The sequence below is a fragment of the Tupaia chinensis genome, unplaced genomic scaffold, assembly GCF_000334495.1.
Source record: "Tupaia chinensis unplaced genomic scaffold, TupChi_1.0 Scaffold000682_1, whole genome shotgun sequence".
In the NCBI taxonomy this organism is placed as follows: Eukaryota; Metazoa; Chordata; class Mammalia; order Scandentia; family Tupaiidae; genus Tupaia; species Tupaia belangeri.
This window is the reverse complement of record NW_006160205.1, coordinates 1,366,728-1,394,467: the sequence shown is the minus strand read 5'-3', so window position 1 is coordinate 1,394,467 and position 27,740 is coordinate 1,366,728. Positions and strand designations below refer to the sequence as shown.

General features: G+C 37.0%; 1 protein-coding gene across 2 annotated transcripts; it reads right to left on the bottom strand.

Moving 5' to 3' along the window:
* Positions 1 to 27,738, bottom strand: UBA3 (ubiquitin like modifier activating enzyme 3). 2 transcript variants are annotated; one of them, XM_006160352.2, is made up of 17 exons: positions 27,719 to 27,738; positions 25,538 to 25,658; positions 24,026 to 24,106; positions 19,475 to 19,557; positions 15,088 to 15,168; positions 9,737 to 9,780; positions 9,164 to 9,228; positions 8,680 to 8,835; positions 7,282 to 7,384; positions 7,019 to 7,132; positions 3,816 to 3,869; positions 2,390 to 2,426; positions 2,222 to 2,303; positions 1,450 to 1,550; positions 1,264 to 1,327; positions 1,116 to 1,170; positions 1 to 772 (listed from the first exon to the last, which is right to left on the bottom strand). In XM_006160352.2, the coding sequence occupies exons 1-17, from the start codon at positions 27,736 to 27,738 to the stop codon at positions 684 to 686; spliced, it is 1,350 nt and encodes a 449-aa protein (XP_006160414.1). In that variant the 3' UTR covers positions 1 to 683. The 2 variants fall into 2 exon arrangements, with proteins under 2 accessions (XP_006160414.1, XP_014447844.2); XM_014592358.2 differs by lacking the exon at positions 27,719 to 27,738 and adding an exon at positions 27,493 to 27,527.
* Positions 27,739 to 27,740: the final 2 nt, after the last annotated feature.

Below are 27,740 nucleotides of genomic sequence, written 5' to 3'. Positions count from 1 at the left end.
AAAAGTAGACAATATATGATTTTATTAATAAATATTGTGAAAGCATCAGTGATAACTGTTTAAATATTAAATTTTTTAAACAGCCATATCTTGGCTTTAATATTGTGCATATTGGCACTGCAAATAAACACATGAAAATATTCCCCATTTTCATGCAGATATTCAGCTATGACACCATTTACATATTATTATGGACAAAATAAACTCTGTAGTAATTAATATCCATTTGGACAGCCACACTTAAATGAACATTAAATCAATAGACAGTTTATATTCAATATACATTAGATGTCAGATTGAATATTTAACACTTTAAACCAATTTCTTTAATGGGACATCTTTTGTATGTGTGGGTGCTCAAATGAAAGCTGAAGAATGCGTTTTTTGACCATAATATCAGAATTCACACATGAAGGGTATTTACCTCCTCCTCTAAAAGAAGCAATACATTTGTTTATAATCTCTCTCTGCAGGCATTATTTCCCATATTACCGATGAAAATACTTTTAAGTTCCAACCCCAAAATTCTGTCTTCAAGGGAGAGTTACAAAAAACAATGTTTCATTATGTAAGAAGTCAAATTCCACCAACACTAATGCTAAAATGACACCAATTAAAATTTCTTAGCATCCATGGAGTATATTATTTCCATGAGTTTTTTAGTTCGTGCAGATTTATTTTCCTTAGGAAGTAAAATGAAGTTTAAATAGTACAGTCTGTGGTGTGGTGATATCAGCAACAGCCAGTTCCTGTCCATCGACGAGTCCTAATTCTAAAATAGAAAACGGATAATTAAGAAAAAAAAAACTCAGAGTGAAAAATATTAAAAATCATAGACACAGACTCCAGTTTTACGATCTAGAGGAACAACAAAATCCACTTGTCTGTAATAAAGGTAATATTTGATTTCTTGGAGTTTTAAAAATATTCTACTAGAAGAGCAATTAATCCTATTATTATTAAGAGCAATTAATCCTATTATTATGTTCTAAAGATATAATTATGATGTGATCATATGTAAAGGTATTAAGAGCAAATCTAGGACAAGCATTTATTTTATCACAAGAAGAGAAAGAAACACACAAGCTATTAGTGAATGCACTGATTTAAAGTACCTTTTAATGTCTTAGAAAGATTTGGCCTTGTTCGTTCTTCAATAGAGGTTACTGACTAGAAAACAAAATTATCTTAGTGTAAAGTATATTAAAGTGAAATTAAACTGTTAATAATTTTCTAAAATGAGTTCAAATGAACACTGATTACCTGCAAATAAAGTGTTCTATTTTTTCCCTCTAATGTTGCTGTGATGGCTGGAGATTTCATCTGCCTAAATACAATCATGAGGAAAAAAAGGATCAAACATCTTTTAAAAAAAAAACAAAAACAAAAACTTGTTTTTAAAGCCATAAAAATGATTTTTACAAAATAACAAAAGCAAAGGACACTTACAGAGAAGCACTATTGGTTAGATAATCCAAAACCTCCTGTAGTTTAGCTGATGGAGAAAACTGAATATTTTGAGGAAGCTGACTGCAAGCTGGGCAGTTCTCCTATATACAGAAAACATAACAGATTACAGTAATATATGACCAAGGCACACTTGACAAAGAAGACATCAGGTCTCTATAAATAATGAAATGAAAATGACATTTTATAATCATGCATATTTCCAAGAATTTTGTTTTAAAGCCTCCTTTTCAAAGTGGACCATTTCTTCTTAATTATTCTGTTATATAGTACAGGTTGAGTACCCCTTTTCTGAAATACTTGAGACCAGAAGTGTTCTGGATTATGGACCTTTTCAGATTTTGGAATATTTACATATACATAATAGGAGAACTCTGGGATAGAACTAGTCGAAAAACAAAATGAATGTATGTTTCTTATACACATAGTCTGAAAGCTATTTAATGCAATACCTTGTATTACAGCATTTTGCTAATGCTGTAATACATGAAGTCAGATATCCACCTGTGGCATCATAAAACAAAGTTGGAATTTTAAAGAATTTTGAACTTTTCAGATTAGGAATGCTCAATCTGTATTTATTTCAAGATACACAACAAAATATATGTATAATAAGTAGGGTTGTGGAAGTTAGAAAATAAAAATACTTCAGGTGTGGGTAATTTTGTTCAAATTTCTAACCAACAATTAATATGCAAAAACTAAAGAATATACGATAAAAAACACTTATTATTGATAGTTTAGCTCTACTAACCTTCCTCTCAGCTTCAAATGTGTAAGTGTATAGTCCGTCTACATCATTGAATACCAAGTAATTATTAAGGGGAATGTAAGCACTGCAATAAAAATGTTCATTGTTACACAACTGAGCCAGGTCAAAACATGGATTTATGTACATATTAAAAATGAAACTCAGTATTACCTTGTGGCTATTTTAAAAACTTCAGTGGCACACACAGCTGAAGAGAAAAGAAAATAAGGGTGCTTTAACTCAATAAAAATTACACAAACAGTTACAGATAAGAATAGATAAATTTATATTGGTTATTGATTAATATATAGATTTAAAAATATATACTCTTTGTTTTTGGAGAGGTTTTTGTTATAGGGCACATGCACACGTCAGAAAGACAGAGACAGAAAAGAAAAAAAAAAAAAGAAAGACAGAGACAGACAAACAGACAAAAGCAAGAAATCACCCCCCGGGGGGACGGCCACACTGCAATCCCTTCTCCTCCATTCTCTTCTCAGGATTTTGGGCACGCACACACATGCACCTGGCGTGAGTTCAAGCCATTGGGTCCAAGACTCGAACCATGGTAGACTACATTGGAGTCCAGTGACATAGCCATTATACCAACTGCTGGTCCCTATACACTTATAAAACTAAGTAATAAATTTCATAAGTGCTTTGTATGATTCAAGTGATGGGACATCTCTTTAACACATATGAAACAACCTATTACAATGATTAAAAAGAAATAGGGGTTGGCGAGTGGCATGATGGTTAAAGGTGCTGGACTCCCACATGGCTGACTGCGGTTCGAGCCCTGAACCTTATGGCCAGCTTTCTCATTTTCTCTCTCTCTCTGATCAAGCTGGAAAATAATAATAAAAAAAACTATTTAAAAAAATAGCATGGAGCTGGCAGGTAGTGAGATGGATAAGGTGTTCAATTCCCACATGGTTGACCACAGTTCAAGTCCCAGACCTGGCAACTTGCTTTCTCTCTCTCGGTCAAAGTAAAAATAAATAAATAAATAAATAAATAAATAAATAAATGTAAAAATAAATCATTCTTTTAAAAACAAAACAAAAAAAAAAATAGTACTAAAATGTTCCTTTACTGGGATCAGCAGTTAGCATAATGGCTATGTTGCTGGACTCCCATGTGGTCAACTGAGGTTTGCATCCTGGACCAGGTGGCTTAAAACTCACGCCGGGCACATGTGCGTGTGTGTCCAAGAGGAGAATGGAGAAGGGACTGTGGCGTGGCCATCCCCCCTGGGGGTTGATTTCTTGCTTTCTGTCTCTCTGTCTCTCTCTGTCTGTCTGGCGAGCACATTTGCCCTATAGCAATAACCTCTCCAAAAATAAGTAAATAAATAAATAAATAAGTAAGTAAATAAAATGTTCCTTTACTACAGAGCACTTTATCTAAGACAAAATGTAAGACAAAATATACATGGTCTGATAATTTGTTCCTTTTTGGAGAGCTTAGTAACACAACCTACTTAGGAAGGCATCAAATTTCAAACACACATGTAATTGCAGAAAAGTTAATACAGATATTAAATCAAAAACCAAAGGAAAGAAAATAAAATTCGGTGGTATCCTTTTTTCCTCACCTGCAATGACTGCATTTGTGGAAGCTACTGCAGGAATGATTCGTTTTACTACCCCTGAAAAAAATGTATCAAATAAAATATGGTCATTACTTTTTAAAAATTTATCTTAACAAGAAAATAGTTATCTTAAATTAGACAGTATGATTATTCAATATCTTATTCTGAAATTTTACTGATTTTTGAGTCATAAAATAAATGTAAGTTTACCCATGAACCACTCTTCTTTCACATTCCATCAATCTTTGCATGTTTAAAATCATTTGTATTTTAAAATGTATTTATTTTTTCCCATGACCAAGACAGACAGAGACAGCATCCCCAATAGGATCCTGACAGAGTTCCTGATGAGGGCAAACTGAACTCATCTGTAAACTGTAACAATTACCAAATGTGTACTGAATGCCAGGTACTGCTCTAGGTATACACATTAGCAGTGAAGAAATCTACTCTCACAGAGTTTTCACTTTGATGAGGGAGACGACACACAAGTAAAGACATCAGAAACTTTCAGATCATGAAGAGTTCTATGGAGAAAATAAAATGAAGTATATGTCAAAGTGACAAAATACAGGTATTCTGTTAGACAAAGTAAGTTGAGTTGGTCAGGGGCAGCCTCCTTGAAGAGGTGATAATCTGAGCTAAAACTTAAAACGTGAGAAAGACCCAGTCATGCAATGTCAAAAGTCCTAAAGCAGGGGTGTACAGCAGTGTTAAGTGTATAGCATTCTTGGCATAGAAAAATGAGGCCAGACCAGTCCATGGCCTGGTGGTTAAGGTGGCTGGATCCCACATGGCCAACTACATGTTTGAGTACTGGACCTAGCAACTTAAAGAACATGTGCACATGTGCCCAAAATCCCTAAGGGAGGACAAGTGGAGAAGAGATTGCGGTGTAACCATGCCCTATAAGGAGTACTTTCTGGCTTTTTTTCTTTCTTTGGAGAGCACACTCACCTCTGGCAAATTAAAAAAAAAGGAAAATGAAGTGACTATTAATTTGTTCTGAATTTATAACAAGGTTTAAAAGTGAATGGCTCAGGACCAGCAGTTGGCATAATGGCTATGTTGGACTCCCATGTAGTCAACCGCAGTTCGAGTCCCGGACCCGGTGGCTAAAACTCACACCGGGCTCGTGTGCGTGCATGCCCAAGATACCAAGAGGAGAATGGAGGAGGAGGGATTGCGTCCTGGCCATTCCCCCTGGGGGGTGATTTTTCGCTTTCTTTCTCTCTGTCTCTCTCTGGTAAGCACATGCGCTCTACAGCACACACACACACAAAAAACACAACAAACAAAAAAACCTCTCTCAAAAAAAAAAAAAAGTGAATGGCTAAGAAGTCATTTTGGGTTGAATCATAAGGAAATCTGGTTAAGCAGATACCTGAGAGGTAAAGAGCCATCTTTGAGTGGGTCCAAGGAAGTGAGCATTCCAGGCACAGGGATCAGGAAGTATTAAAGTGCTCAGGTATGAAGGAGCTTGGTCCATTAGAGAAACACAAAACGGCTCAGCAAAGGAGAGCAGAGAGACACATGGTGCCGATATGAATGGAACTTTCAAATGGCATTACTAGTGTGTCAGTAAAAAAGGAAATGACCATAGAAGAGATACGACAGATTTTCAAACAGAAGACAAAGCTCTTTCTGGTGGTGGGTGATACTAGGCAAAATTCTAGACAGGATGAACTGTAACTGGATTGGAAACATTAACCACTACGATTGAGCATTGTGATTGCTCAGTGACATAATTCATGCTGGACTGGCCTCATTTTGTTACTATGCGTAACTAGCATAGCAATGCAGGGTGATGTGGAAGAGAGACAGGCTTCAGTAAAGCACCAGGAAAGGTCTTTCACAACATCCTTGTGAACAAGACAAAGAAAAATGAAATACTTGAGATGGTCTGATTGACAGAATAAAATAAACCTAAAAGGGCCTAACCAGTGATATGATTCCAATATCTATTCTGACAGTTTAGTTTTACTAAAAATTTTAATCAGTTGTTTGGAAAACGACAGGTGAAATGAAGCTTGAAAGACTAGATAAGTTGGCAAAAGTATATATACATGAGAGAAAACAACAGGTTGAATTTTAAGAATTAAATTGTAAGGACCTATACTTGAATATAAGAAACCAGAACAATAAAAAAATCCCCCAAACTGGGAGATATGTCTTAGCAACTGCAAAAAACATCCAGATTTTAGTGGATAGTAATACCAAAGAATCAGAAGTATGGCATCGATGTGAACAACAAAGAAATGACAATGAAAAACTTGCTTTCCTTTAAGATTGCATCAATGATCAGAGATACAGTATATAAAATAAGACCAAATCTAGACGGCTGCCAACTGAACTAGACAGTTAAGCGAAGTACAGATAACTGATACAGGGTCAGAGAAAGAATAATATGAAGGCTTGAAGCCATGCAGTGTACTAAAGGATGAAGGAGCTAGGGAAGATTATGACATTGGTAAAAATGTGGAGAGAATGTGATCACTGTCCTTGATACGTTAAAGAATATTACTTAAAAGACAATTATGTTAAAAATGGTACTGTGACAACACTCAAACAAAACTAAAGATAGAGATTTCTGCTCAATATACAAGACAACTGTCTGGGCCGGCTCCATGGCACAGTGGTAATGCGCTGTTCAAGAGAAGCATAATTCCAGATCGCAAAGGAGGTTTGAATTTCTAGCCAGGTCAGCCTGAAACATACCAGGCACATGCCTGAGTATCCAAGACCCATCCAGCTGGAGGGCTGGAGAAAGGGGACTGAGGCATGACCAGTCCCTATAGAGGGTACTCATCTCTCTCTTACTTTGCACACACATGCATACACTTTAACATAAATAAGAGGAAAAAGTGTCTAAAGTCTTGTGCAAATGTGAAATAGACGTCCCCCAAAATTCCCTGTCAGTGAAAATTGAAATGGATGATCCCTCTTGATGAATCAAAGACTCTTTCAATCCTAAGTAAATAGCATCAATGATGTTATTAAATTTCCGACAGCTAAATAGTAACACGGATTCCGTGAACTTGGTCCCTCCTACTTTGAAGGGCCTAGAATCTATTATTTCCGATGGTACCTTTACTGAATATCAAATGGATGGTATATTCCAAATCACCTATCAATTGTTCCCCTGAAACCATCCCAGTCCTAAAAAAAAGATCATCCCAGAGTGATCCTTACACTCAGTAACGTACCTTGAGTGAGTCTATATGTTACACCTCTAATATTATATTGTGATGCTCTCTCTACAGATTTTTGAAAAATCCACTGAATATGTTCAGGATCATCTCCATCTCTGGGAACTCCTTCTGTTAAATAAAAAAAAAAAAAAATTAAAAAAAAATATATAAAGACAAATATGTAATCACAAAAGAAAATTTAATGAAATTATCTAAATGAGTAATACAGAAAACATGTATTTTATGTAAATTCTGGATTATTAAATTAGGTTTATTACCTCCGAAAGGTTGCTCCTTAGGCCACTGCAACATCCTTACAAACTCAATACAGTGTTCTGGTAGCCTGGGCATAGATGCAATGGTACACATGGGAAAATTCACCTAAAACCACAATTTGTCTTGTTAGTAAATTTTAAATGATCAATTATTTTAAATACAATTTCCAGTTATGATTAGTTTGTTATCATTTCTTATAATGTGTTGTAGTTGTTCACTTATAAACATTGTATACCAATTAATAATGCTTCTTAAACTAATAGGGAGTGTCTGGGTCACTTCACTTTGGTTGATCTGCCTATAAGGAGTTTTTTTCCTACATTTATAAATTATATAAACTTAAGCTTTGTTAGACCATGTAAATAAAAGCAATGAACTGATTCTCAGATATAAACACCCTGTTATGTTTACCTGATATTTAAAGAAGTATACAACAAACCAAACCAAAAGAAAATTCAGAGTTAAATAAACTTCAAGGACTCATAAAACTGTTTACATTTAAAATTCAAAATTCCAACAGTTCTTTAAAGTGGATATGGGGATCAGCAGGTGGCGTAGTGGTTAAGATGTTGGACTCGCTTATAGCCAAACACAGTTCAAGTCCCAGACCTAGAGGCTAGAAACAAACCCCTGGCACATGTACATGCATGCCCAAAATCCTGAGAGGAGAATGAAGGAGAAGGTATTACAGCATAGCCATCCCCCTGCTCACTTTGCTTCTCTGTCTCTCAAACGAGCATACATGCCCTATCGCAAAAATCTCTCTAAAAAAAATAAATAAAGTGGATATGCAGATTAAGGAGCACCATCTTTGGAATAAACATTCTTATCCCTCCTGTCTGGGTTTCTGAAATAAGTGTAAGTGAAATCAAATAGATTATAGCTCTATCCCAACATATGGCTTTATATTTTCTCTTGTTCTCTTCCCCCTCGAAAAAACTACAATTATGAAACACAACATTATCAGAATTCTAAAATTCAGTCCATATCTTTCCTCAAGTAGAGAATTTTCTTAGTATAATTTTTTTTGAGAGATTTTTGCTAGAGGGAGTGTGTGCTCCCTGGAGAGACAGAGAAAGAGAGCAAGAAAGTGAGAAATCACACCCTGGGGGGATGGCCACACTGCAATCCCTTCTACTCCATTCTCCTCTTGGGATTTTCGGTATGCACCCATATGCACCTGGTGTGAGTTTCAAGCCACCAGGTCTGGGATTCAAACTGCACTGAGCCATATGGAAGTTCAGCGATGTAACCATTATGCCATCTGCTGGTCCCCTTAGCATAATTTTAAAAATATAAGTGACCCTAATTAAAAATCCCAACTATTAACAAGGCTTAATAATTCGACCCTAATTCCATCCTAAGATACTATAAAAGAAATACAGATGCTACTTGATTACCTGTGGTGGATAAAGTTCCAGTGTACATTCAATACAAGCAGTCATTCCAGGCAGAATCACCCGGGCATTTCCTTTAAAGCCTTCTGTCCCACCATCTATCAAAGGGACAATGGAGCTTGGATCTAACACACCATCTTCATAATTTAGAAGAGATATCTAGAAAAATTATTTGCAAAGTTTAAAAGAGAAGTGGTTAATTTGAAAAAAAGGTGAGGAGGACATGGTTTCAAGTACTTCTTGGAGTTAGTTAGTTATGCTGCTGAGCACTAATGTGTCAAATCAAGGGATGCGCTGTCTCTCATATTTACAATCATGTTCTCACCAGGAAGCCAGTGACTGGCAATAAACAGTAAGATATATTTACTTAATTCAAAATTAAGTAAACTCTGATTTTTAAAAAATTATGATATGTAATTCTAACTTTTGGCATGTCAAAAGCAGCAGTAAGAACTTCAGAGATCCATAAGAACAATAAAAACTTTACCAGCATGCCATTTATCCATCTTCTGGCTATGATAGAGTCCAACCCACAAACAATAATATGAAACTCTATAAGAAAAGAAATTCAAATTTAGTTTTTACAAAAATGTAGCTACATGACAATGTTCCAATGTAGAGCAATTAATTATTATAACAAAAGTACTACTTTGGTGGGAGATGATAGTAGACAAGGTTGTCCCCGTATAGGAACAGGCAGAGTGCTATGAGAATTCTTCTCAATTTTGCTGTGAATCTAAAACTGTTCTAAACAAAAAAATTTATTACATTATACAATGTAAGTCACATTTCCTAAGAAACAAACAAAAAGCAATCTTTACTATAATCACATGCACAGAGCTCCGAATCCTTGAGTAATTTTTATTCAAGTTAAGCATTAAGAATATAACTGGCAGTGTCAAGTATTAAAACAGTAGCATTTTCTTTTTGGTCAACTACTTTATTGAAATCCAATTCTGAAAGAAATAAAGCAACTAAAGAAACAGTCTTAAAATAGCTGGTAATAATATAACTAACAACCAAAAAATTTTAAGAATTTAATTTCAAGTATACAACTTACGTCGATAGAAAGTGTCGTTAAAATCTTGAATTTTGTTGAAATGTCTGAATATAAGTAAAGGAACCCAAGTTGCTAAGGTTTAAATTTGTAAAATAAATGCTGTACCAACTATACATATACAAAATAAACGCCATACAAACTATACATATATTTATATTTATATTAAAATGTATATAGATTCTATCATTATACCTCTCTATAACACACAATATGGGTTTTCAATATATGCATATAATACATGATATTCAAGTAAAGGGTATTACTATACATAATTATCAATAGAGAACTTTTCATTCTTTTTCCTGTTAAGTATTTCTTCCCTTTGCCTCTTCCACTGATCCTCTCCTACCTACTCCCCCTCCCTGACAGTCTCTGGTATCTGTACTTATCCTACCTACTATCACATCTTCAGATCTGATGTGATCAGATCGGATTCAGTACACACGAAGCAGGGGCTATACAGTGTGTGTCTTTGGCTTACTTCACTGAGCATTATGTCTTCTATATTCATCCACTTTGAATCAAATGATAGGGTATTATTCTTCCTTATGGCTAAGTAGTACTCTCTTACGTTTGTGTGCCACAGTTTTTTAATCCAGTCATCAATTCTTGGGCTCTTAGGCTGGCTCCAGGTCTTAGTGAGTGCGAATAACACTACAATGAACATAGACATGCAGCTGTCTCTCCAACTGAGTATTTTCCTGCTTTTTGGATAAATATCAAGGAGCAAGATTACTGGGTCATATGGTCATTCTATTTGTAGGTTGTTGAGGAATCTCCACATTGTTTTAGTTACAATGGCTGTACTAATTTATATTCCCACCAACAGTGTAGGAGGGTTCCCTATTTACCACTGTCTTGCCTATAAATATGAATACCATCCTACTTTCTGATAAAGCTGCTTTTCTATCATTCCTCCTCCAAATACAGTAGTTTTTTATCCCTCAACCTCCATACCACTTTATGTCTCTCTGTTAGGAAGTATACTTTCTGTTTTGCTTTAGTTTTTTATATAAAACCAAAAGCCACAAGAAAAGCAATGTGTGTCTTCAATCATCAATACTATGAAGTGATACAGTAAATGTTTGCTTAATAAAAAGAACAAGTACATTACAGTTCCTATTTAGTTAGGTGATTTCAGAGTTACTGGAAGGTTTATTGATTAAAAATACAATTTATTAGCTTTTAATGTTGCTAATGATTTTATTATTTTTTCTGCCTGTTGGGAGTAGGGTATGAATTTGTCCTTCCTCTCATTTCACTCTTTTCAACTTTTTTTTTAAAACTTTGCCAAAGGGCACGTGTTTGCCCAAGGAAGGAGAGAAGAGTGAGAAGTACCCCTTATGGGGAGATGGTGACACTGCAATCACTTCTCCTCTATTTCTGCCTCCTTTTGGTACTTTTGGGAATGTATGCCCATGTACCTGGCATATTTTTCAAGCCATGGGGTCTCAAACCATGCAGTCAGCCACATGGGATCTAACTGCCTTCACCACACCATCAGCCAGCCTTCACGTCCCTTTTTATCTACCATACCCTATCACCAGTCTTCCCCTATCTAGAGGCTGCAAAGACAATCCCATTCGAAATTGTTTTGAGTGTAAATCAACCATGGCACTTAGGTTTTTTTTGTTTATCTTCTAGGCTTTTGTCACAGGTTTTTACTCCTTAAGAGAAAGAGAGAGAGGGCCAGGGCCAGGCCACAATGTAGTAAGTCACTGTGATAATTCGACAACAAACATTTTTTTCATACTCCTTTGCCATCCTCTAGTAATATTCTTCATATTTTTTGTCCTTTTTCTAACTGGACTGTTTTCCTCCTTACTGTTTTTTTGGTTTTGTTTGAGGTTTTTATGCTTTAGGGCATATGTGCTTGTCCAATAGATAGAGAGAGGGAAGGAGAGAAATCACTGTCAGGGAGGACAGTCATACTACAATCCCTTCTCCTGCATTCTCCTCTCAGGATTTTTGGGCATGCACACACTCATACCTAGCCTTACTGTCAAGTCACCAGGCCCAGTACTGGAACTGCCCAGTTGGGCATGTGGGATCCAGTCACCCTAACCTCCATACCACCTGCTGGCCCACTGGTGAGTTTTGAGTTCTTTAAGTACTATAGGTATGAGTTCTTTATCAGTTGCTTTGCAACTATTTTCTCTATCCTGTAACTTGTCTTTTTACCTCAACAAGATCTTTCACAGAGCAGAAGTTTTTAAATTTTCAAGTCTAATATATTATTTTCTTTTATGAGTCATGCTTTTAATGTGGTCTAAGGACTCTGCTAAGCCCTAGGTCCCAAATGTCTTGTGTTACTATCGTAAGTTTTATAGTTGTACGTTTTAGCCTTACATCCTTAACCCATTTTGAACTAGTTTTTGCCTAAGATATAAAAGCTTAGGTCAAGATTCATCTTTTTACCTGTGGATGTCCAATTGCTCCAATATAATTTGAAGAGACTTGTTTTTGAGCCTTTGCTAAAAATCAACAGGCTGGGTCAGCCAACGGTATGACAATTAAGGTGGCTGGATTCCACATGGCCCACTATACAGCTGGAGTCATAGACTCAGCAGCTTGAAAGACAGGCCAGGTGCATGTGCATGCATGTCCAAAATCCCAGAGGAAAAATGGAGAAAAAATTGTTGTATCACCATCCTCCATGGAGGATGCATTCTCAGTTTCCCTTTCTCTGGTGAACACACACACCCTCTGGGAAGCTTATAAAAATCTCTATAGGCCATACATACATACAGTTGCTTATGGGGGATATATTCTTATTTTTTTTAAAAATTTTATTTAATTCCATTTGCTATTATTTTTATTATTTTTTAATTTGATCAGAGAGAGAGAAAGAGAAAGCAAGAAAGCCATGCCACCACCTCCAGGACTTGAACCACAGTCGGCCACATGGGAATCCAGCACCTCTAACTACCACTCCACCTGCCAGCTGGTTGGGGATATATTCTGAGAAAGATGTTGTTAGGCAATTTTTACACTGTGCAAAAACCAGTATGATGTACTTACACTAACTCAGTACAGCCTACTGCATACCTAGACTCTACCTAAGCTATGCAGAATAGCCTATATGTTCATGGGAAATTGTCAAATATGCAATCTGTCTATCCTTGATCAAAATACTATTAGCGGGACCAGCAGTTAGCATAATGGTTATGTCACTGGACTCCCATGTAGTTGACCACTGTTCAAGTCTCGGATCCGGTGGCTTAAACTCACGCCAGGCGTGTGTGCATGCGTGCCCAAGATCCCGAGAGAAAAATGGAGGAGAAGGGATTGCAGTGTGGCCATCCCCCCGGGGGGTGATTTCTCACTTTCTGTCTCTCTCTGTCTTTCTGATGAGCGCACATGCCCTATCACAAAAACCTCTCAAAAAACAAACAAACAAACAAAAAAACACCATTATTAGCTGGTACATGACTGCACTTTCTGGTTTTTGCATTATGTTCTATTAATCCATGTTTATCTCTGACAATACCACACAGCCTTGCTATTTTTAATTTTTAAAGAATGATTTATCTATTTATTTTTATTATTTTAATTTGACCAGAGAGAGAGAAAGAGAAAGTGAAAAATCAAACTGTCTGGGATGTGAACCTTGGTAGGGCGTGTGGGAAGTCCAGCACCTTAACCATCACACCACCTGCCGATCCCATCATACAGTCTTGATTACTATAGCTATATAGTAAGTCTCGAAATTGGACAGTGATTCCTCCCACTTTAATCTTTTCAAAATTGTTTTAAGTATATTTTTGCTTTTCCATATCATTTTAAGAACAACCTTGTCTGTAACAAGAGAAAATTTTGCTAGGATTCTGATGGATGTTTCTCATGTATACAAATTTGGAAACAGTAACATCTTTATATATTGAATCTTCCAATCCTTGAATACAGAATCTTTCTCCATTTTTAAGTGTTTCATTTTTGGTGGTTATTTTATATGTTAGTTTCCATGTGTATTCAGTGCTAGTATAGAAACAGAATTCACTTTTTAATGTTGATTTTGTATTCTGTGGGATTTCCTACATAAAAATCTCATGTCCTGATTTTCTATTACATACCAGAAATTCCACAGATCAAAATTCTTACACAAGAGTGTGACTACTGTTTCTTTTTTCTTTTTTTTAGGTTTAGCCATAGGATGCATGTGTGCTTGCTAAAAAGAGACAGAGAGAGACCATGAGAAATCACCCCCCACCCCGGGGAAATAACCACACCACAATCCATTCTACTCCTGGGATTTGGGGCATGTACACACATGCACCCTTTGTAATTTTTCTTTTAATTTTTTCTTTTTTTTTTTTTTTTTTGGGGGGGGTTTTTTTATGGGGTGCTCGCCAGAAAGACAGAGAGAGACAGAGAGACAGAAAGCGAGAAATCACCCCCCAGGGGAGATGGCCACGCTGCAATCCCTTCTCCTCCATTCTCTCAGGATCTTGGGCACATACGCACACACACCTGGCCTGAGTTTAAGCCACCGGGTCCTAGACTTGAAGTGCGGTCGACTACATGGGAGCCCAGCGCCACAGCCATTACATCAACTGCTGGTCCCCCTTTGTGATTTTTCAAGCATACATGGTCGACCATGTGGGAGTCCAGCACCTTATCCACCATGCCACCGACCAACCCCATAACTACTCCTTTTTAAAAACATTTCTTACAAAAATAAACATACTATGACATACTTTCCAATTGGATAAGAATATATTGGCTGTCTACTCTTTCTGCTACTCTAAGGAGACACAAAGATTAATTAGAACCAACCTAGAAAATCACAGACTAGTAGACAAGACATGCACATCATACTGAAACTAAGGGCAATAATGCAAAATAAAAGTAGATGGTATCCTAGACTACACAAGCTTCATTTAAAATTCAGGGCAAAAAAATATTTAAGAAAAGACTGAAAGAATATAAAGCAGAAATGTTACCAGAGTTATTTCAGTTAACTGGGACTGGCAGGTGGCAAAGTGGTTATGGTGCTGGACTCCCACATGACCAATCACAGTTCAAGTCCCAGACCTGACAGCTTGAAACTCACACAGGGTACACATGCATGCAAATCCAAAATCCCAGGAAGAAAATGGAGAAGGAACCATGTGTGGCCATCCCACCTGAGGTGTTTTTTTTCACTTTCCCTCTCATTGTCTCTTTCATCTCTGGTGAGTACACTCTCCCTGTGACAAAAACCCATAAAAAAAAAAAAAAAAACTTATTACTGCTACTTTCATCTTGCTTATTCAATTCTTGCTTGTCTGTATTCTCTGTTAAACAATCTCTTATATAATAAAAATACAAAAGATTAGAAAAATTAAGTAATGGTTTTCTCAAAAGGATACGGAACTACATTGCAATTAGGAACTCTGTCATTAAGAAATTCTGCAGCAACTTCAGCCTTAGGTCTTCCAACATCTTTAGGCCTACAGGAAAAAGTATAAATAATCATTCATAATATCAATCCAGACCTAATAATTTATTTTCAAAGATAAAAATAAATTCATAATGAATTTATAGGATATTTAGAAGAAATATTTTACCTAAATATTTTTGTATTAGTAATAACTTCTGATGAATAATCATTCAATCCTAAATATCATCCTTTACTGATAGTGCAAATTAACACAACACTAATTAAGGATTTCTTAAGGAAAAATATGAATTGGTCGTTTTCCCCCCAGGTAAAACATCATAATGGCAAGCTTCCTGGGCATTTCTTCCTGTGGCATTCCCCAGGAGAAAAAATATCCCAGATCCAGAGTCTTCGGAGTCTCCAATCTGAACCCCAGAATCTGAGGTCTGAGTTCCTATGTAGGTCTTGGCTGAACCATCACAGCGAGAGTCACTGCAGAGATCTAAGAGTCTTCATTTATCATTTATCCCCTACTTCTCCCGTGTGCTGACTAGGTGATGAGTTTCCTCTCCCCTAAGAAGCTGAAACCACATTTTTAAAGAAACAATAATTCCAAAAACATTACCTAAAATAGCAAATTAAACCAAGAAACCAAAAATATAAAGCCTCAAAAGGCCACTGCTATGCAATAACAGTAGATATAGATAGGCAAAAACTTGGAATGCCATCCGCAAACTCGGCACAAATGTATTTTCTTTTCTAGTATTTCTTCATTCTTGCCACAGAAATAAATCACTCTTTCATATATACATAATAAATACTTCACTATTATTTTTTTCAGAACATGTAATTTGTTAGATATATATTATATTCACTAAACTATTGATACAAGGAAAAAGTGATCATATTCTTATTCTCTTTATATTCCACCATATCTGGCACAAATTAAACACTTTAAAAATAAGTGAAAGTAACAAATCAAATGTCATCAGTAGAAATTGTATTTTATTTAAAACCAGAATTGCAAAGACAAACATTTTTAACTGATCAAGTTCTCTTTTCACCAGTAAAGCAGTGTTTGTTCTGTTTGTTTTTCTGCTAGAGGGCCCAGGCGATCACCAGACTAACAGAGGAAAAAGTACTCCCATAAAGAATGGTCACGGTGCAACCCCGCTCCTCTATTTCTCCCTCCATTTGGGATTTGGGACATACATACACCCACTGAATTCCTTAAGCCACTGGGTCCAGGACTCAAACCATCAGCCATGTGGGATCTGGCTACATTAACTACCAGGCCTCGAAACTGGCTTGTGGTGTTCTTTTTTGACTCAGAATTTCTGACAAGCATTATTTTCACTTTATCCTAACTTACATAGACAAGACTCTGCAGTAAATCAGAGGACTTAATTTCAACATTGCACACAACTATTCTGCACACAGAAGGCTCTTTAGGTATAAAGAGGGGATAAAGCAAATGTCCAAGATTATTTTAAGTTACTGATATTTATCGTATATATTTTCTTTTATTTATCTCTTTATTTATTTTGGAGATTTTTGTTAAAGGGCATGTGCAATCCCCAGAAAGATAGAGAGAAACAGAGAGAGAGAAAGTGAGAAATCACCCCCCGGGGGTATGGCCAGGCCACAATCCCTTCTCTTCCATTCCTTTTTGGGATCTTGGGCATGCACAAACACACGCCCGGCATGAGTTTAAGTCACCAGGAGGATTCAAACCATGGTCGACTACATGGGAGTCCAGCGACATAGCTATTATGCCATCTGCTGGTCCCTGTCTTATATATTTTCACAGTAGATGCCAAACAAAAGGATTTTTACATGGTTTCGGGGGACACTGCTAATTTATCTTCCACAATTATGGGAACTGATTGTTCCATCTAATAACGTGCCTTGAGTAAAATGGCCTGTCATTCAAATACATCATCATTGCAGGACATCTTGCCCAAATTACTTAACATTAAAAACAAGTCTTATCCTGAGGATTGCTGTCAGGTTAAATGGAGTAATATAAATAAAGAATTTAGAAAACCCTTAGCATATCATAAATAGTCAATAAACATTAACTATCATTATTTAACCACTCTAGCCACATTAAAGTGAGCGAGACCTGTTATCACTAATTAATCAATTCAGAGGTATCTTTTTTTTTTCTTTTAGTTTGCTATAGGGCATATGGTTCACCAGAGAGAGAGAGGGAAAGGGACAGAGACCAAGTACCCCTCAGGGGCAATAACCACAGCACACATTCCCTTCTCCTCCAATCTCCTCTTAGGATTTTGGGCATGCATGCGCACGTGTACAGCCCGATTCTTCAAGTCGCTGGATCCGGAACTCAAACATCGTGCAGCGGGTCAAGTAGGACCAGCCACCTTAACCTCCATGCTATATCCTGGCCCAGGTGGTATTTTTTTTTTATATCTAGTTCAATTATTTTACTGTTCTGTAAATTAAATTTTACAAAGGTCTTATAAAAATTATAATCAAGAGAAGTTGAAAATGCATTTGCAAATTTGTAGGCCTATATAACCAGGCGGTATCTTTTTAAGAGCATTCATACACTGCAAATGTGCCAGACTGCAAAGTGCTCACAAACATTGCTATAAGGAAGGAAAATTACCAATGATAAAAAAAAATTAAACAAACAGGGGATCAGCAGTTGGTGTAATGGCTATGTCGCTGGACTCCCACGTAGTCAACCTGGTTTGAGTACAGGACCTGGTGGCTTAAACTCATGCTAGAACGTATGTGAGAGAGAAGGGATTGTGGTGTGGCCATTCCCCTGGGGGGTGATTTCTCGCTTTCTGTCTCTCTTTCTGGCAAGTGAACGTGCCCTACAGCAAAAATCTCTCCAAATAAATAAATAAACAAACAAACAAAAAACTAAGCTTAAAAGTCATAAACAAGGGACCAACATTTGATGTAATAGCTATGTCAGTGGACTCCCATGTAGTCGACCATGGTTCGAGTCCCAGACCCAGTGGCTCAAACTCATGCTAGGCGCATGTGCATGTGTGCCCAAGATCCCAAGAGGAGAATGGAGGAGAAGGGATTGCAGTGTGGCCATCCCTCCGGGGTGGTGATTTCTTGCTTTCTGTCTCTGTCTGTCTTTCTGGTGAGCGCACATGCCCTATATCAAAAACTCCAAAAGAAAAGCAATAAACAAAGAAGTCACGTTCCAATTATAACACTTCACTAACTTGACTTTTTTAATGCATCCTTCACTATCTAAGATCTCCCATAAAATAGAGGTTTCCAGCCTGTCCAAAAATTGAATGTTATCATTTCTGCTAGCTCAAACTTACTCAGGACCATTTCAGCACTATCCGTACCTAATAACTAAGAAGATGGGGGAAAAGTTCCTATCTCCTTACATCTATATTGACTAAGAAATAACAAAAACTCATAAATGCTATCTTCTAAAATACACAAATATTCAAAATTTTACTCAGGTCTGCAAATATAGACTACTTCGAGTTCTGAAAAGTCATTTCTAGCAAAACATTCCTTCATGCTTTCTGTAGTTCATGTATCTTGAAAGTAATTAACCTTCTTTGTTCTATTTAGATTGGTCCCAGGTTTTTCCTACACTTTCACATTTCTTCCCCCTTGCATAAAAGGCTCAAATTCCAGGCCAGTCAGGTGTGGTGGTTAAGGTGTAGATCCCACATGGCCAACCACACAATTCTAGTCCAGATCTTAGAGCTTGAGAAACACACCAAGCACAAGTGTGTGCATATCCAAAATCCCACGATGGAAAGATGGATGAAAAGGGACTGAGACGTGACCATTCCCCATAAAAGAGGATGCGTTCTCACTTTCTCTCTCTCTGCCTTCTCTCCAATGTGTCCACTGGCAAATTAAAAATATCTAAGAATTTTTTTTTTAAAAGTTTAAATTCCTTCACTTTATTGTTCCACAGTCATTATAAAATCTTATCCCACAAGTCTCCATTAATGCATATATTTCACTAGGGCCTAGTATTTCAGCTATTATTCTCTTCTGAAATCAATAGGGAAAAGAGCCGCACTTCATGCCTTTATGGTACAATCATCTGAAGGATAGTTCTCCCAATCCCACAAATCTTTGGAAGGATGTTTCTTTTAAAAAATTAATTAATTAAACAAACATTTTATATATAACATATATTTGCTTACAAAACTACTTTCACCAGAATGCCTGAAATTTTCTTGTAAAATTTTACTAAAAATGGGAATGGCAGTTGTTTGTTTTAAATAAAATTAGTTATCCTCTCCATAGTTAAGGAAAAAAATTATTAAACTGCAATTATTCAAATTCGAATATTGATAATATATTGAATATAGTATTTTTTAAAAAACCACTGAGATATTAAAACTTACCTAAATAAAAACTGCCTATTTAGATTAGAAACATCTATAGTGTCCATGTCTATAACATGAATCTGTCTAAAACCAGACAACGCCTGTGGGAACAAAAACAATCCAGTTAAGTAGATGTTTCCTCACATTTAAAAACTCAAGATTTGTTTACAGTATAATCCTAAGAACACAAATTTCAGTAATAATTTCTGTATAATTATATTCAATGATTAGAAAGTCTTGCAAGATATATAAAATTCAGCATCTTGTAAAGATAAAAAATGTGTAACCACTCAGTTTTAAATAGTCTACAACAAATAGAGAACTAAAAGTTCCTACATGTTAATTATATGTATAATTACAGATACATAAAATCCCATAAACATATTTGTAAAGTTTGTTGCTTTGTTGCTATTGATGAATACTTTACTAGTCTTGCTAGTTAACTACACTTGCTATTATTTCTTCAGATTATTAAAAACAATTTCTGCAACTTTTATTTTAGTTTATTTAACAGCAAGCATGCCACAATTCAGAAATAACCATTATAAGATATACATTATAAAAATACACACATATGTACACTATATACGAAAAAGGAATATCTCCAAAGTATTCAGTTAGAGCAAGCAATTAAAAAATAAATAAATAAATACATAAATAAATAAATAAATAAATAAAATCCTCCTGGGTTTCAATATAAATGCCATATATTCTAACCATAAAACCACTGCTCAAATTTACCAACAAAAGCAAGAGAGGAAAAGAAAAATAAAAAACAAGTCTCAATAATTATACTTTTTGGGTTTTAGTGATCAAATCGTTTGATGATATTCCCCCATTTTTCTGTTCCCTTTTATATTTTTAGACAGAGATCCTCTAAAGAGATCCTCCATGCGTGTGCTCTGATTCTTCCCCTAAGCCTGCTCCAAACAAGCTTTTGCTCTCACCACTCCAAATAAACAGCGCCTGTCAAAATCACCAATAACCTGTTGCTAAATGCAATGACAGTTCTCAGCCTATCTGACTTTGCCCTTCTGAGTTACATGGCAGGATAGAGCATTCTCCTCTTTTTTTTTAAGAGAGATTTTTGCTATAGGTTGCGTGTGCTCACCAGAGACAGAAAACGAGAAATCACCCCCTCAGGGGATGGCCACGCCACAATCCCTTCTCCTCTTGTGATTTTGGGCGCACACACATACACACACACCAGCATGAGTTTCAAGTCACTGGGTCTGGGACTCGAATCATGGTCAACCATGTGGAGATCCAGCAACGTAACCATTATACTATCTGCTGGTCCCTATCCTCCTTCTTAAAACATATTCCTCACTTGGTCACCACAATCATGAGAATTTGACAACTTTTTTTAAAACTTGGTTTCCAGTTCACTTAATTTTCTTCCTACTTTACTGGCTGGAGCTTAAAGTACTCTATGCTTAGTTCTGGTGATCTCAGACATTCTCACCCTTGCTTACTACCACCATCAAACTTGTCTTTTCCCAGTCTTCTTCATTACACTGAATGGTAAGGTAACTCCATCCTTCCAGTGGCTCCACACAAAAACCTTGTGGTGTCATCCCTTACTCCTCTTTCTCTCATATCATCATAACCAAGGCATCAGTAAATCCTGCTGATCCCATCTTCAACATATCGATATATCCATTAATTAGATCACTTGTCACCACCCCCAATGCTACCACCACCCTATTCTAAGTCACTATCATCTCTGTCTAGAGGACTACTAATACTCTTCTAATTAGGCGTTTTGGTTCTTTCAGTGTTCTTCCTTTAGTCTATTCTCAGTCCATTGGCCCAGCGATCCAGGTTAAAAGTCAACCAAGACATTTAAATCTTTCTAATGACATCCTGACTTAAACAGAATTCTCATAGTAACTTCTGAGGCCTTTTGTGATATTTGCTCAGAGCCCTTCCACCTCCCTGTACCTCTCCAAAATCCTCTGAAAATGCTCTCCTTTATCCACTTCCACTTTAGCTTTATAGGCCTCTTTGCTGGCCCTAAACAAACAGGCATGATCCCAGTTCACAGCTTTTGTTTGCATCTCCTATTCCCTCTGACTGGAATGCCCTTCCTTTGGACCTCAGTATGACTCGTTTGCTCACCTCTTTACTCAAAAAGCACTTTTTTGGGGACCGGCAGGTGGCGTGGTGGTTAAGGTGCTGGATACTTCCACATGGCCGACCACGGTTTGAGTCCTGGACCTGGTGGCTTGCTTTCTTTCTCTTTCTCTCTCTCGCTGTGTGTGTGTCTCTCTCTGATCAAATTAAAATGAATAAATAAATAAAATTAAATAAATAATTCTTTTCTTTCTTTCTTTTTTTTTTTTTTTTTTAAAAAGCACTTTTTTGTATATCCTATCCTTTCCCACCAGGCTACCTATCCTCTATCCTTCCCTTCTTCACAGCAGGTGACGTACTACACATTTTACTTATCATTCTAAAATATGAGTCTCACAAACACAACCATTTGTCTGTATTGCTCAATGCTGTATCTTTAGCATCTAAAATGGTGCTTGACGCACTAGGAAGGAGTCTCAGTAAATATCTGCTGACTCAACAATACTAATGTCATCTTTATTTTTTTTTCCAAATGAGACTTTGTGGGCTTAAAGTAAATAGGGAAAAACAAAACAAAACAAAACATGTGTATCTCGTATGTGCTTACATCTGAAACAAGCAAGGGTAAAATTCAAATTCCTTGGTTTCCTTCTGTGTAAATGGTTATTATAATGCAATAAATAACAGGGCCACTCCTTCAAGCTTCTTGATGACTAATTCTTTATCTCAAATTACTTTAAATTTAAAATTAGTATATATTCCATTTATAAACAGGCTCAGAGGTGGAAAAAGTTAACTTTGGGGACTTGTACATACACAATGTCAAATAAAAACCATTGTCCTTCCACCATAAACCCTTCCCTTCTTAAAGTCTTCTGTTCTCACACTGCTACAGTATTTATATTTGACAAGGTACTGTCATTTCAGCACCTAGCCAAAGAGCTTACTACACATTCAACTACTTATTTCATGTCAGACATGTCTCTCTAACAAAAGTTCAAATTATTTCAGGACAGAGACCAGGATGAGCTACAATCCCCACAGAACCCAGCATGGCACTAAGTACAGTGAAGCATGTTTAAGTTTGCAGCTTCACTGGGAGTGACATTAGTATTCTCTAGCAAAATGATGCGGCTGTGTTTATAGTCAAACTTTAACTCCCTTGGCCAAAGAGTTAAGTCCTCCACTTGGCTGAGGTCTGCTTTGTTTTCTAAGAAGTCTCCAACATTTCCACTCTTATTCCCAGCAATGAGCAGCCTGGGACACAATAGCTCTAAATCAATTCTCATTTTTTATCTTTTGGTAAATACATTGTTAAAGACTTTAAAAAAGCTCCTTTGTGCTTATCAGAAGTCAATGAAACCAGTTAATTAAATCACGAGTTATGGATTTCCAACCAGTATATAGCAATAGGTTCACCGGTTTAGCTTCCCCAAATCCTATGAGTCTATTACCATATGATTATCAAAAATAACTGTCTCCTGGGGCAGGTGGCTTGGTGGTTAAGGCGCTGGACTCCCACATGGCTGACTGTAGTTGGAGTCCCGGACCTGGTGGCTTGCTTTCTCTCTCCTTCTCTCTGTCCCTCTCTAGTCAACTTAAAAAATAAATAAGTAAATAAAATAGTTAAATGAAGTGATTCTTTTTTTAAGAGAGGTTTTTCCTATAGAGCGCATGTGCTCGCCAGAGAGACAGAGAAAGAGAGAAATCTGCCCCCAGGGGGAAGATGGCCACACCAGAATCCCTTCTCCTCCATTCTTGTCTTGGGATTTTGGGAGATCACACACACATGCCCAACGTGAGTTTTAAGTCGCCAGGTCTGGGACTCAAACCACGGTCTATTATGCGGGAGTCCAGTGACGTAACCAATTTGCCATCAGTTAGTCCCAATAAAATAATTCTTAAAAAAAAAAAAATTACTGTTTAAGTTAAGATTCAGTGACCTCACAGCCATTAGTGGTTTAGTGAAAAAGAATATTTGATTAAGAACTGATGATGTGAATGAGATTCCAGGGAAAGTACTATAATCCAAAAAAACTTGAACAAGTCATTTAATATCTTTCAACTCCAATGTCTCTCTCAGTACAAAATAGGACAATGCTATGATACTGGGTTATTTGGGGAAGCAAATGAAATAATTATTGAAGCTATAAGTAAAAATATAAATGACCAATTTTGTTATTTCCGTCACTGAAAGTAATGAGCACACAGCAAGAGGAAGTACAAAAATTGGTTTGGTAAAGAGCAGAAAGGAAAATGGAAGTAAGAAATTCTATCAGTGACTTCTTAATTGAGAACTTTAGAATTCAAAAAGCTCTGAAGTTCTATCATTACTTACTGACTGACCTGCTAAACTTACCTAACAAAAGGCTCAAGAGAAAAGATTAATAAACAAAAACATTTCCTACTATGATAAGCAGAATTGTTTACTTATTACAAAGGTGAAAACACAGATTTTATATATATATGTATAAATATATATATATATATTACCAGATTTTTGAGGAGCTCACATCCTAAGCCACCAGCTCCAATGACTAGAACTTTGCATGTATCTAACAAAAACTGGAGAGACTGTAAAGAATGGAAAGGCATGTTAAAATCAGAGTTATAACTCTTAAGTACCATCAATAAAGCAACAGACCATAAAACAGTTTCCGATGTTTCTGTGAAAAATGCAGTTAAGAGTAAAGAGTAGACTTTGTATTGGAAAAATTATTTTAAATTTATGAGTTAGAAAGAACAAGAAATTCTAAAGTCCTAATTTCTAAGTTTCACTTTTAATGTTTTTACTGACTTTTATTATATGAAATTAAAAAGCTATTTCCAACAAGAAAAACTACCTTTATTTTTTTTTTTTAATTTTTTTTTTTTTTTAATTTCGGAAAGGGATGAAATGTACCAAATTCAGGTTTTTAACTGATTTTATAAAAAATAAAAAAGTTTATGGGCCAGTCGGCAGCATGATGGTTAAGGTGGCTGGATATCACATGGCCGACTACAATTCAAGTCCTAGACCCAGTAGCTTGAAAAACACATAGCATATGCATGTATACCCAAAATCCTGAAAGGAAGGAGAAATGGAAAAGAGATTGCAGCATGACAACCTCCCATGGCGGGGGGGGGTGCTGTCTCACTTTCTTTCTCTGTCTCTCTTCAATAAGCACACTTGCTCTCTGGCAAATTAAAAACATTTTTTAAAAAGAATTTTTTTTTTAAATCTGAAAAGCATAGGATCAAGCTCTGTATAAGTTTAAAGGTCTAAAAATTAAGGTAAGAAAAATAACAACTGCCTTTGAATACAGTGAGTGAAAGTTATAAAATGTGAAAGGACATATAACACTGTCCTTATAATTCTATCTAACTTTAAAAGAGCAAAGTTACTCAGATTAGACACTGTGCCAAACCCAAAAGTTTGCACATTAAATTTTAGGAGTAGCACAATTATTTCTGTGTCAAAATAATTTATCTCTTTATAACACAAAAGGACATAAAGTTTACTGTAAACAATGCTTTTTTTCCCACCTTGTAATGAAAAACATGTATCTAATTGAACATTTGCCTTAAATCAGATACTATCAGTCCAAACAAAATTCTGTGTCTCCATTATATAGCACTCGTATAACTTTAACATGCAATTATTATATTTAATGCTAAATAAAGAGTTAAATAAGCACATCTATATTCTTAATATTAATTATCATAGCAGGATTAAAAAAAAGAGTGCATCTCAGAAATCATTTTAAACTGAAAGTCTAAGTATAGCTTGGAATTTTAAATGAGGTTATAGTTATTTTTCTTGAAAACTTTGAACTTATGAGAAATGTGAAAATGACTCAAATATTAGCCATTCAAATAAAATCAGTTGTAAATATTCGATTTAGTAGTTAGTTTCACGGATTTTATTAGTATTTACATGATAAGAGCAAATTAAAAAGGAAGCATGTTATTATTTCTGAAACATAAAACTATTAGAGCAGTTATTTAAAAATAAACGTTTCTCACTTCAGTGCTTGGTTCGAAATCAGGGTGTGTGAAGGGTCCAGATCGCTCGAGGAACTTCTTTACATGGTTCCAGCGACCTTCCCAGTCTCCAGTGTCCCCACACCCACCATCAACAGCCATTCTGCACAGAACACAGTAAATTCAGCTGCAAAGATCAGTATGAAAAAGGCACACTACAACCATTATGGTTTCCCCAAGTGAAAAGGGAACCACACCACACCTGCTCGAATAAAAATGGAAACAGTCAACTTATGTGTACGCTGTTATTTCACCTACACAGTTCATTGAAACCTGTCAGGTTTCATTTTTTTTTTTATCCATCTCATGAAATACATCAGTCTACATGTTTCTGCATTCCTCAAGCAACCCAAGAGCAAACTTGGGATATCGGTCTGTTGGCCAGAAATGGCCTACTCTACATTTAGTATTTTCAAAAAGATCACTGCGAATGTCTCCAATCTGTTTCTTCAACACACTTGAACCAGATACAAGGGGGGAAAAGCCACACTTTCTTAACTGTGATGCTTCAAATCTAGTACTACTTATGTGTCTTTTCCAAGTTTGAAAGGTGTGATTTACAAATCATTTCTGATGAGAGGAACTTTCACACATTTTTCTCAGAGGTTCCAATTTTCAAAAAAAAGAATTTAAGACTGTAAGGCAGTTTCTGTTGCCACAAAAAAGGTTTTAGGTTACAATTTCGCCATAGACAGCATTGCCATCCAGAAACCTTTGACATAAAAGCGAGTAAGGTAGGCCTCCTCAAAGTGCACATATATTTTCCACTCAGGGCAAGATTCACGTATGGCTGTGATTATTTTAATTTTCTAACTTACTATAACCTCACAATTTCTACCTTCATATATATTAGTAATATGCAGTTTTTACAAAAGGACCAAGGAGAACTGCCTGGCAATAAAGACCATAAGTGTTGCTATCTGAGTTGGGTTTGGTGCCACAATTAACTGCACTGTGACCTTGAGCAGATTTATGTAACTGCTATAAACCTCATCTGTAGGCTGTAGCCACTTAATAAGGTTGTCAGGATAGAGATAATCCAGAGGACTTATTCCAGGACTTGGCTTACAATAAACCTTCAAACTTTGACTGTCATTTTATGCTAAAGTAAAAGGGAAATAAAAGGAGGAAAGAAATGTGAAATGAAGCATGTCATCCCAGTCCTCTTGAAGTTAAAACTCACTTTCTGAGGGAGATACCTAAAACCCAAAGCACTGCTACCGGGAACTGGCACAGAAATTACTAACTCACCACACCCACTGCGAGAGTACTTTTTTCCCCTCCCATGTAAGGAAGGAGGGGGAATTATGTGGCTTTGGCCAGGTTGGAAACATTTTGTTTAGAGGTATCTCACCAACACAAAAACTGAGCATCAGATAAGAAACAGGGTTTGTGTAGTATTATTAAAGAGGAAAACAATCTGCTTTGAGCCAACGCCCTCCTCTAAGGGCCAATTATTCTGCAAAAATGACTGAAGTGCTTAGTACAGTACCTGCTACATAGAGTGCTCAAAAAAAGTTCGCAATTTGTATTATTGTCTCAGTGTTTACGAAAGGATAAAAGTCGGCCTTATGTCCGTTTCGTGTGTATTTAAGATGAATTCTCTTTTCACAAGGTCATGCCTCTGACAATTGGGGAAGAAGGAATAAGGGGGCGCAAGGGTCCTTCCGCGAGACCTTTATTAGGCCAGGCACCCGGCGGGCCCCTGCAGGAGCCGGGGCGGGGCACCCCGGCCCCGACGTCCGCTGGGGCGAGACCAGGAGCGGCCCGCCGGGCCCCCGGGGCTGCGGGACGGGGGTCAGGGGATGAGGCCGCGCGGCCTGGCTCCGGGTGCCCCCCTCCCAGCCCCCCGGTCCCGCTGCGGCTGGTCCCCTAGGCCTGGGGTGACGGGAGGCGGGGGTCCCCGGAGAGGGCCCCGGCCTCCCAGCAGCACTAACTTCTCAGCCAGCCGCCCCTCCATTCTCTTCTTTCCTTCTCCCTAAAAGAAAGAGAGAATAAAAGAAGGGTCAGCATCACGCTACGCATTGGGCGCCGCGAGGGGTTAGAGGGCGAGGGGACAGGGCAGGGGGTAGGGGGACCCCGGGTGGCGGCGGTGACCGCTCACCGTCGCGCTCTCTCACAACCCAGCCCAACCCGGCGCGCCTGCAAAGCCCGGGTACTTACGGCTCCTCGCCATCCGCCATAT